General features: G+C 38.0%; 1 protein-coding gene across 6 annotated transcripts in view; it reads right to left on the reverse strand.

Moving 5' to 3' along the window:
• LOC124789025 (ATP-binding cassette sub-family C member 10) overlaps window positions 1-12,866 on the reverse strand; it is a 388,717-nt gene that overhangs the window by 106,025 nt on the left and 269,826 nt on the right. For all 6 annotated transcript variants that reach the window (XM_047256314.1, XM_047256328.1, XM_047256320.1 and 3 more), the window contains one exon: window positions 3,346-3,556. In XM_047256314.1, coding sequence (XP_047112270.1) covers window positions 3,346-3,556 — 211 coding nt within the window. The remainder of the gene's footprint in view (window positions 1-3,345; window positions 3,557-12,866) is intronic.

A 12,866-nucleotide genomic window follows, 5' to 3' on the forward strand; every position in this document is an offset into this window, starting at 1 on the left:
GCTGTGAAAAACCTTATGACAGCACGCACTTCACATTTGGCGGGGTTTTCTATTGCAGTACACATTTCAAACTGCCACAAAAACTAAACTAGCGCAGGTACGATGTTCACTCGACCACGGCTTGATGCCGACTGACCTGTTGAGTGCGTGAATGCACAGATGGCGTCGCTACTCCCCCCACAACCCGCACTGTGACCAATCGGAGGTTACTTTCTGAACCGCCCTCGTAGAATGAACATGAAATAAATATCAAATGGTTGAACATCTCCTGCTCAAGACTGTATAAGTGTCCCAGACCACCACTATCTGAGATGGAACACTGAAATTTTCACACATACAATATTTCCATAAGTCTTTAGCGTCTTTCCTAATTTCTTAACAAAGTTTAAAATATTAGCTGTTGCAGGTCTGTACATTGTCAGAACCACTGTTTGTATGTTTTCAAGTCACTTACTGAAGTATAGCACTTAAAGAGTCATTAAATGCAATACTCATTCATGTCTATGGTCTCAGACTACATTCCACTTTTACAGAGTGTATCAAAAAGAATCATCTGATCTAGCACATCTATATTTCTGAAACTAATAATGAACAGTAAACTCAAAAGTTTTTCTTTTATAGGTGTTCAATACATGCCCCTTAAGATGCACAGCATATGACAATGTGGTATTCAAATTGTTCCCTCACTGCAATGAGCATGTCTTGAGTTACAGCTTCCACAGCTGCTGCTATGTGACGTCTTAATTCATTCATTGTTGTTGGTAATGGCGGCACATAAACAGAGTCTTTTATAAAGCCCCACAAGAAGTAATCACATAAAGTTAGGTCTGGTGACCTCAGAGGCCAGTAATGTAAGACTGAATCATTTTGTCCACTGAGATGCATCCATTGTTCAGTAATCCTTTGATTTAAAAATTCCTGTATGAAGATGCCAGTGTGGCAGTGCCCCAACCTGTCGGTAAATTAAATCGTTCAAATCACTCTCCAACTGTGGAAAAGGAAGATCTCAAGCATATGGAGATATGTGCTTCCTGTAACAGTGTTCTCGGCAAAGAAAAGTGGACCATACACCTTTTCGCATAAACTGCACTGCAAAACTTCGGAGAGTCCCTCTTATGTTGTACAACTTCATGTGGCTGTTCCATACCCCATATACTCACGTTACGACAGTTCACCTTTCCATTTAAATGGAATGTTTCTTCATCACTAAACACTAAGCATGGAAGAAAACTGTCATCCTCCATCTTGCCAAGAATGAAATAACAGAGCTCCCCACACTGTTGTCTGTCACCTCCATGAAAAGCTTGCAACAGCTGAATTATGTATGGTTTCATGTGTAACTGTCAATGCAAAACATGCCAGATGGACATTGGGGCCATGCTGAGCTGTCAAGCTAAACGGCGAATGGATTTCTGCAGACTCCTTGTGAAACTATGGCCAATGCGTTTGACATCTGTGTCAGACACTCAGGGATGGCCCGTCAATTTGCCTTTACACAAACAACCTGTTACTGAGAATTGTTCATGCCATCATCTAAAGCAGGGGTCTCCAAACTTTTTAGTCCGCGTGCCACATTGAGTCCTCCATGAAGTCATAAGGGCCAAGATCTACCTCGTGGGATTAAAGCACCCTAGCACTCCATGATCACCGTAATGTAAGGCTAAAGGAAAGATGAAAACGTAAAAATCTAAGGTTGTGGAAATAGCTAGCACTGAAACGAACTACAATTTTTATTTAATTACATAATTTTGATTGGTGGACGTACCTGACCGAAATTCTGGCGTATTTTATTCTGGCGAATTTCACCGACAAAAAAAGTATGTCACTGCACAGTCTTCACGAAAGCGTCCTGCAAAGTTAACGAAATCTCAAAATCATTGTTAGCAACACAATTACTGCAAGACGTAACAGAGGTGGAGTATGTCAACACATTGTTATTTCAAGCGGCGCAACAATAAGTTTACTTATGTAGTCTTGTAGCGAGTAGCAGAGCCAATGTCATGGTGTATTGGTCGCGATAGGCCTCGAAACTCAATTGTTGGTAGTATAGGTACCACCTCAAATATTTGGCGGGCCGGATACCGGGTATGTCCGGCCAGCTAACACGGGCCGGTAAACCGGCCCTCACGGGCCGGTTTCGGGCCGCGGGCCGTAATTTGGAGACCCCTGATCTAAAGCTTTGTGCTGTAGGAGGACCCACACCATACCTAGTACAAAAGTCACACTGAACAATTATTACTGAGCTGCACTGTGCAAAATGTAGAACATAAAACACTTTCTGTGGTCTCGACCGCATTTTTACTAGAACTGAAGTGGGCGCACATGGCCACTACGTAGTGGGAACCATGTAAACCTCAAAGAGTTTGCTCTTTCCAACTGTATGTTGTTCATGCACATATCTCAAAGAACATAATAGTTACGATTTTCTAAAATCGGATGATTCTTTTTGATACACCCTGTATTATACCTAAAGTAGTGTGATACTAGCTTGTATCCATCTAGGTGCTTCTCCTCAATTCCTTGGACTTCAAAATGATGTTCTGTTATGCACAGCAAGTCTGTAGAAATACCTTTATGTTTTTCTATTTAATGTAGTGAAAAGAAAAGTTCATCTTTCTTATTTAAGAAGTCCGAAGGTATTATGAATGTCCTCCCTTGTACCATGCAAGATGTCGCTTCCCAGTCCTCCAATAATTGATGTAACTGTGCCTACAGTTATGTGGCAACTGTAATATATCCTGAAAATCCTGGTGAAAATATTGATAATCAACGGGATTGGACAGACAGTGCTCTGGTTACACTGAACACTTCTGGAAATTAGTTTTGCAAGCAGCAGTGTATCAGAAATGAAACATTAAGATGTAAACCATGACAGGTGTGGTGCAACAATATTAAGGGTGATGCATCAATCACATCTACGTGTGATCTCCCCCTCTGTTGAGTGACTCCTGAAGCCCTGCATTTACATGTTAGATACACTCCTCTATCTTAGGCTTGTCATATGGTTAAAAGAGAGACACATTCTCCACAATGGTGTGAGAAGCATTCACGGTGATGTGGTTCATGTCATCGTCAAATGTGTAGTTGCGGCTATGGTATATTTATGCAAGATACACATGGCTTACAGTGCGCATTGCTTTTAAGATCCGATGTATTAAAGTGCATATAAATTTGCAAAAGGGTGAACTATCACAAAATTTGGAATAAGTCGGGTCTTTATGGCCCCACAAACAACTGTTGTTAAGTGACACTATGTCGGATGGTCACTAAACCTCAAGTTGGAAGGGTAAAATAAGATGAAATTTTTAAAATAATAGCATTAGATACTAATAAATTATGCAGTACCTGGAAATTCCTCCAAGAGCTCTCACAGTTGTGCGACCAGCCAGAGATTCAGAAAAATGGCTGTAGACAGGTGAAAGAGTAATACTTGAAAGGCGCTTCAGTTCTCGCGCTGATAGACGGTATGTGGCTTGCAAGCGATAGTAGATGGGCACCAGTGGGACCACAACCAGTACAAGCCAAGGTAATCCATACAATGTGACAGCTAATGTCCCTGTTTGTAAAATGCACATTAAAATACACACTTCAGGGGAAAATAAAAGTTTAATGTAAAAACTGTAAAATTTAAGTAGGCAATTAACTACAGACTTCTTAATAAAGCATATTACAGAGCAACACTCTACCAAGACATAAAGAGTAATTGACCTGGAAGGTAAAGCTTGTGACAACTTGATATCTTTATCACCAGTAGTAACCACATTGTCTCCACAGAGAGATAAAAGCCTCTTACAGAATGTCCATATATTAGGATTTTCAGATTACACATCCTATTTTATTCTGCTAATTTATACTTACTGCCTGTAAGATGGTGTTCTAGATACCTTTGTGCCTTCAAGGATCAAACAGAGAATGTTATTATACCATCTTCTATTTGATAACATTGTCTATGGTATCTCTGATCTGTTATTTCTCTTATCCTACGCCCTTTCTGTCTGTTGTTTTATTATTATCATTGACTTTTTTTTCACTGACCATAAGCAATCACTCTCTATTTTTGCATGGTTTGTCTTGTAATCCTATTGGATGTATCAAAGGGTCAAACAATATAATTATGGATATGTCTGGCAAGATTACTAGAAATGGTACAGAAGGATACATCTGCTGGTAATGATTCAGGTTGCAAAAGATCTGCAGCAGATTTAAGAGATGGAGATCTGCAGCAGATTTAAGAGCTGCCACAGATGCCAGGGTTTTGCTTGTCACAGCCAGCCGATATCCACAGCATGTTCTCTGATGTACCTATTGACAACAACTCTTACATGATTTTCTCTCTGATTGTGATTTGGAATTTGTTGTTACCTACCATCAATGTTTGGTTAATACACGGACTTGGCTGTCCTCCTAATGTGGTACCATCTTCGCTCACCATACAACTGACGATTGTGATTTCAGTGAATAAACCAATGACATCTGGATGTACCGAGAACATGGATCATATCTGAGTGCTTCCCAGTTAAATCTGTAAACTGTTCTCCTACAATAACATGTGAGTTATTCAACAAACTTTAAAAATGGCTCTGAGCACTATGGGACTTAACATCTGTGGTCATCAGTCCCCTAGAACTTAGAACTACTTAAACCTAACTAACCTAAGGACATCACACACATCCATGCCCGAGGCAGGATTCGAACCGGCAACCGTAGCGGTCACGCGGTTCCAGACTGAAGCGCCTACAACTGCATGGCCACACCGGCTGGCAACAAACTTTAAGATTAGTGTATTAGTCAAGAGATAACAACCTCCAGAAGTTTTTCATATTGTGTATTCCCAGAAGAGTCAAGAACTACTACTTTCTGTGATTTATTTGTAAATAATTTGTGCTTAGTAAAATCTATATTATTGAAGTAGCAGACGTATAATAGTTTGCTCTTTTGAATTTTATGTCTCGCTGGGAGGCTTAGAAATGGTAGAATGCAAGAACAGTAAACTTTCATTTGGAGATTCAGCTGGAATATATTTTTTCAATTCAACCTTCAATTCCTGAAAAATACTCATAGGCATTTTTGTGCTGCTGTTAATTTTAGTCTGTATCTGTCCTCTCCTTTGAGTGGCTCTAAACACCAAAAAATTGTCAAATTATTCAATAATATGAGCACTGATCTTCGCTGTTCCTTTTGGAATAATAATACATCAATTTGGCCAAACTGTAATGAGTCAGACTATCTCTCACTCGGGCTTTATTATGTTCATGTGCTCTTTGTTTAATCTCTCTGTGTTCTAAGTAAACAGATCAATATAAATTCTCTGTTTCTTGAGTGCTGCTAACACAGACACTGTTGCAACAGAATCAGATCCCCCCCAAGGCTCTATACCGCAGATGAATTGGTAACTGATCACTGAATCTGGATTTGCACTGAGTACTTTTATGTTTAGTAATTTATTGTGTAGTTTAATTATACATTTATTTGCTAGAGGATGTGAAACCCTTTAAGACCAACTACACAGTGTGAATGTTAATAAAACCACAAACTTCAGAGACGGATTCCTGAGAGGAAATGGAGGAAAAAAGGTCCCATGAACATATGTCTGGAAGTGAATCTTTGCCACGGCACATGGCACTGACGAATAAAAGTTCCTCTGACCACATTCTGTATGTTTCTTCTGTGCCACAGGTTGTGTGATTGAAGCAGCATACTGTAAGTAGCTGAATGGTCTGGTATTCATGTCAGGAACAAACTGAGATGGCGGTTGTGTATGGCCAAGCAGATGGAAATAGTCCAGGCAGCACGGCTATACCAAAACAAGTACCCTCAAAGACACCAACCACATCACAGAACATTTCAAGCCCTTTTTGAACATTTGCGTGGTCATGGGTCATTTCAGATAGATAAGCATGCAGGGAGGTGGCGGACAGTGCATACACCAGATTTGAAGAATTCTTGGCACCGTAGCACTCAGATGTCCTTTTGTTCATAGATGTCAGTTGAGTTTGGTGCACACATTTTTCATGTTTGAATCTTTGGTTGCAATGTGACAAACAGTTGTTTTCATCATGTTTAGAGTTCCTGCTTTCAATTGAAGGCTTAATCATTTTTCAGAATTGCAGCCATTGTCTGCTGGATGCCTTGGGCATCAGGTAGCACATTAGCAGCATTTCCACTACAACAAGTAATTCCACCCAGCACTGTCACATCTTGCAAGTCCACACTTCCATGATCACTTGCACCAATGCAATGTAGATTCTTGGGACACTATTTCATTCGGTGGTTGCCAACCTCAATTATCATCTCTCCATCTGCAGAGTATGTTATTTAGCCTGGATGGCAGCATGCTGACTTATAGCTGAATGCATTGCAAATTCTTCCTTGGCCTTCCTGGATACTGTGGCTGTAGTATCATCCAAGACATGCCAGGTCAAGTTGCTCATTGGTGCTGCTTTGTGATCCAGCATATGCAATATGTGATACCCATTACTCACAGCACCTTCAAAGAGTGCACAGTCCCACAATGTGTTTTCTGCTGAGCTCACACTGCCAAAGGCACAACTATCATTCATCTGTCTCTTGATTTTGTATAGATACATAGCATAAGGGCCATGGCCAGTCAGTTAATGTATCAAACCACTCAATTGGTTGATAAATCTCATTTTTGCTAAGGAGAAATTCATAGGCTCTCCTGCCTGTACCTGAAGTGTCCCATTTGTTTCGGCACAGTCATAATATGTGATCTTTTATTGCCTTTTTTGAATTGGCCTCAGTTCCAAGCACCCTTCATACTTCCATTTGATTGCCTTTCTTTAACCATTAGAAGGCTTCCCTTTCCCTAATTTCGAAGTCAAGTGAGGATATTCCTAGAATTACTAACAAAGCATCATTTTGGGTAGTGCAGTAGGTGCGCATTAATATTAGTAACACTCCTCATTGAACTCTTCTCACTAACAAAGCCGGCTTCACCAGCTGAAATCTATGAGCCAAAATGCTCGCACCATATTCTACAACAGATGCCAATACAGATTGCTGGTACACTCAGATTTTTTTCAAGGGAAGACAAGATTGCCTGTTTGCAATGGTTATACTTTTATTCATCACATCTGTAACTTTTTTACCGGCTTCCTCTATATGATGTGCAAACCTAAGATGTGAATTCAGAAATACCCCTAGATATCACATTACTGTGCTTCTCCTAATCACTACAGCATTTAATTTTATTTTAGAATTTCTTACTAGGTTTCCTTTTCAGCAGGAGGCACATTGTTTTGTGAGGTGCTAGCAACAATTTAACACTTCAAAGCCAGCTCTCAAGGTCATGGAGTGTAACATTAAATTTGTCTTCTACAATTCTTCTGGAGTCACCACTTACAACGAGCAGCATGTCAAACGCTAATGCTACCAGTAGGCTTATGTTACCACTGTCATGTAACTTCTGTAGTATGCATTCCATTGCTACATCCCAAAACTCCGGACCACATTCTTATCCTTATGGATAGCCTTTTGTTATTGCCTTTATTATTTTCTTTTCTGGGCTTGTGAAAGAAGCATGTTGCAGGTAGCAATAATCTCTCAGGCAGTTGTACAAGATTTCTGGATGCTCTAAATCCCTAGGGCAATCAAAGAAATATGGCCACCATAGGTTATTGAAAGTGCCAGCAATATCAATCATCATTGCTGCAGCGTATGTAGAGCAAATATTTGTCACTACCAAAATTGCCTTATTAATTGCCTCTTCAGTTGACTTGCCTCTTATAAATCCATACTGGTGAGGGCTCATCCTGTGTAGCAGATCTTGTAATCTTTTGCATAACTGTTTTTCAAATATCCTGCTGAGAAAGTTCAAAGACAAATTGGACTGTAGGGTTGGGGTATCAGTGGATCCTTATCTTGCTCTTTACTAATTATTACCAGTTCAGCATTCTTCCATGGTGAAGGAAACCTTCCTTGCAAGAGACACTCATTGTACAGTTTGCACATAGGATGAAATGAAGAATGTTACATGCTTTTGTGGGTACCTAAGTCACCTAAAATCTGGGATGCGACAGAACACAACGTTTGCTTCACGAATCCATCACCTAAAATCTGGGATGCCAACAGGACAAGATGTTCGCTTCACGAATCCATCTCCAACCAATATATGTGAGCTGTGGACAATGGTTTAGCAGTCATGTATCAGGATGGCTTCCCAACATTTTCAGTGCCTTATGGAGCCCATGCCACAACAAGTCATTGTCATGACCATGGCAATAGGTAATGCTTTTTTTTTTTTGTATGCATATTCCATGAATCTGTATATGAATAATTCTCTTGGATGTGGAATGTGTCAACAGAATTATACAAATATAATTAATACTACTGAATAATAATAACATAGTACAATTATATAAATAATAGTAAGTAACTGTTTTTCTTATTTAGTAACTAATATTTATCTAATATTGTAATTCACTGTCTAACACTAACATAGTACTGTATCTTTCATCTAATATCTGAATAACAAGATATATCTTTTTATTCAAGAAGTGCATTAAAATGTATATGGGAACTTTTAATTGTTTCTGGAAAAGAATTCACCTAAGGGTACAGTGGATGGTAAAGCAGCTATTTTTTTAATCTACATCTGAATAGCATTTCATTTTCTCTTGTATATTTAATATAATTAGGCAGTGCATTAAAAGTCTTAACAGCAGCAAACTTTACTCCCTTCTGTACAAGTGACAAAGTTTTTTGTTCAAAATGGAGATGATCTTTACCTCTAATGTTATAGTTTGTTTGATTGATTGATTTATTTATTAATCCATGCAACAATTTACATTGTGTGGATTTCGTCAGAAAAATCCTATACAATACAATATACCTACAATTTATACGCATAAAATTAATATTTACACACATTTCTAAAGTATCTTACATTAGTTTTATATCCTTATGTAATTTTCTTATAATACTGTACAAATCTGGATTTCATATTATAATTATTTCCTTATGTATTAAAATGCAGGTTACTTTAATTATGCTACATGTTTTAATTCAGATAGTCCGTTACTGCGTAATAACTTTTGTTTAATAAAATTTTTTTTAGTTTTGTCTTGAACTGTCCAATTGTGTCAATATCTTTTATATTTTGGGGTAATTTATTATATAATTTAACAGCATTGTACAACAAGTTCTGCTGAGTTTTAACTTTATTTTTCCTCTCTAGATGCAGACTGTATTGGTTTCTAGTTTCATAGTTGTGTACTAAAGAATTTATAACATAGCAGTCAATATTTTTTTTACATACATAATACTTTGAAAAATGTATTTGCAGGGGACAGTTAGGATTTCCAGCATTTGGAAATGTTCAAGGCAGTGAGCCCTACTGCCACTCCTGATTATTATACAAATTGCTCTTTTCTGTAATTTGAAAACTATTTGAATATTTTTGCTGTTGACTACCCAAAATATTATTCCATATGTAATAACAGAATGGATATAAGAAAAATATACAGATCTGACACATGTAGTATCACACACTACAATCAGAATTCTAAGAGCATAGCATGCGGTAGCAATTCTGTTAGTAAGTATTTTAATACGTTCTTCCCACTTTAACTGACTGTCAACATGTATACCAAGAAATTTTGTGTAGTCTACACATTCTATAGTTTCATCGTTTAACTGAAAGTTGTTATAGTGTGGTTTTTTGCAGACATAGAAGTTAACAGCATTTGTTTTTTTTTTTTTTTAATTTAGTGTTAGTTTATTATTGAATGCCCACTCACGTACACTGTTTAGTGTTTGTTCGGCTTTTTCTTTCAGTGCATCTGGCGATTTGTCACTGATTAGAACATTTGAGTCATCTGCAAACAATATTGTTTGTCCATGCTTGAAGCTCTGTGGGAAGTCATTTATGTAAGTGAGGAATAGTATTGGGCCAAGGACACTACCCTGTGGGACACCTATATTCACATAATTTGGGTCTGAAGTATACTTTACAATATAGTTTGAGCAACTTGAAATATGTGAGATTTCAGTTATCTGTCTTCTGTTTTTAGATATGTCTGGAACCACTTTTTCACAAGACCCCTTATGGTAAGAACAATTTGTTTCATACTGAGAATAGTTTTTAATGACAAAATTCATCGGAGAGTATTCCTGTGTGAATAGTTTTCTGCATGAGGTTCGTGGAGAAACCCCACACTAATTCTGACTGTTCCCTTCTGAGGCGTTAGGATTTCTTACCCAAAACAAGCCAATTTTAAAATGGTGATGTCCTCAAGATGAGTGATGATTCTTAGAGCAAAAGTTGCTAATTACAGCCTTTTTAGAGTCAGGGACACGTGATGTTCTCAGTTGAGCCTACCGTCAATATGAACTGCCAGGAATTTAGTGGAGTGCAGCTATTCCAGTACCTGGTTGTCATGTACAATGACTGTGTTTCCTGGATTTTTATTTTTAGTGTGGAACGGAATAAAAATAGTTTTTTCTAATATTAACTGAAAGAGACTTAATTGTAAACCAAGCTGCAACTTCTCTGAGTATGTCATTAAGATCAGGCTCTAGATCAGTAGTGGACATACAATCTACCATGATGCTTGTATCTTCAGCAAACATAGTGAATTCACAGTTTTTTACTAATGAACAGGGGTAGATCATTAACATGTATTAAAGACAGCAAGGGCCCAAGGACAGATCCATGGGGAACCCCATGCTGTACTTTGCCCCATTCAGAAGCCACTGTATTAAGAGATCCATTATTGTAGCCATGTAGGACCACCTTTTGTTTCCTGTCTTCAAGATATGGTTTTTAACCAAATACTGAGATTTCATAATGATAAGCCTTCTCTAAGACTATCTTGTGGTCTAGACAATCAAAAGCCTTGGAAAGGTCACAGAAGACACCAACTGGTGACTTCTTACTGTTAATAGACTCCAAGATATCATTTGTAAGTGAGTATATAGCTCACTCTGTCGAAACTCCTTTTTGAAAACCAAATTGTCTATGGTTGATAATAATATTGTTATCTAGGAGGCCCACAATCCTATTATTTACTGCTTTTCCAAGAATCTTTGAAAATGTTGTTAATAGAGAGACAGGACGATAATTAGTGACATCTGTAGCATCACCGCAGTTGTAAAGAGGTCTCACAATGGCATATTTCACCCTCTCTGGAATGATTCCTTCACAAAGAGATGTGTTGCAAATGTGAGCAAATGCTACATATACTTCATTACTGCAGGCTTTGAACACCTTGCTAGAGATGTTATCTATACCTGAAAATCTTTTACTTTTTAATGAGTGAATTACTTTTTTGATATCAGTTATGGGTGATACATTTATATCAATAGAAATTTTAGGAAGGTTAAGTTTCAGATTATCTGCCACTTCACTTAGGTCACCAAGTGCAACCTATGTTTACTATCAACAATTTTCAAATTGTTAATTTTTAGGAAAGCAGTTCTTACACTGTCAGATGGCGAAGTTCCTGTTTCCCTCTTTATTATATTCCAAAATGTTCTGATTTTATTATTTGAAAACCTAATTTCAAAAGTTATGCACATACACTTGGATTTACTATTTACTTTTGTTAAAATTTTACGTATGTCCTGTAATAGTTATGCTGGACAGAATTAGTAGATTTTCTGGATATTATATACTGTTCTCTTTTTCTTTGGCATGATATTTTATGTCTATGGTGAGCCATGGTGTTTTGCCTGATTGCCTGTCCTGTAGTTTATAGATCCTTTTTGTGAAGACACTTTCAAACATACCTGGTACTTCATCAGTAAATAAATTATATTTTTTATTAGCATCACCTGCAACATAAACAGACACTGGTCTCTCGCTAATCCGGCCCCAGTAGTCCGGCCTCTCAGTAATCCAGCGCACATCCAAAAACACATGCACAATGAATTATCGTGCGCAACAGTGTTTAGTTAAACAATGCTTTATATACTGTATTTGAAATTGTAGCTTTCTTTACAGTTCGGAATCATGTCTTCCAAAAGGAAATGTTGTTGTTGTGGTCTTCAGTCCTGAGACTGGTTTGATGCAGCTCTCCATGCTACTCTATCCTGTGCAAGCTTTTTCATCTCCCAGTACCTACTGCAACCTACACCCTTCTGAATCTGCTTAGTGTATTCATCTCTTGGTCTCCCTCTACGATTTTTACCCTCCACGCTGCCCTCCAATACTAAATTGGTGATCCCTTGATGCCTCAGAACATGTCCTACCAACCGATCCCTTCTTCTGGTCAAGTTGTGCCACAAACTTCTCTTCTCCCCAATCCTATTCAATACTTCCTCATTAGTTATGTGATCTACCCATCTAATCTTCAGCATTCTTCTGTAGCACCACATTTCGAAAGCTTCTATTCTCTTCTTGTCCAAACTATTTATCGTCCATGTTTCACTTCCATACATGGCTACACTCCATACGAATACTTTCAGAAATGACTTCCTGACACTTAAATCAATACTGGATGTTAACAAATTTCTCTTCTTCAGAAACGCTTTCCTTGCCATTGCCAGCCTACATTTTATATCCTCTCTACTTCGACCATCATCAGTTATTTTGCTCCCCAAATAGCAAAACTCCTTTACTACTTTAAGTGCCTCATTTCCTAATCTAATTCCCTCAGCATCACCCGACTTAATTAGACTACATTCCATTATCCTTGTTTTGCTTTTGTTGATGTTCATCTTATATCCTCCTTTCAAGACACTGTCCATTCCATTCAACTGCTCTTCCAAGTCCTTTGCTGTCTCTGACAGAATTACAATGTCATCGGCGAACCTCAAAGTTTTTATTTCTTCTCCATGAATTTTAATACCTACTCCGAATATTTCTTTTGTTTCCTTTACTGCTTGCTCAATATACAGATTGAACA

Source organism: Schistocerca piceifrons, chromosome 1 (genome assembly GCF_021461385.2).
Source record: "Schistocerca piceifrons isolate TAMUIC-IGC-003096 chromosome 1, iqSchPice1.1, whole genome shotgun sequence".
NCBI classification, from domain to species: domain Eukaryota; kingdom Metazoa; phylum Arthropoda; class Insecta; order Orthoptera; family Acrididae; genus Schistocerca; species Schistocerca piceifrons.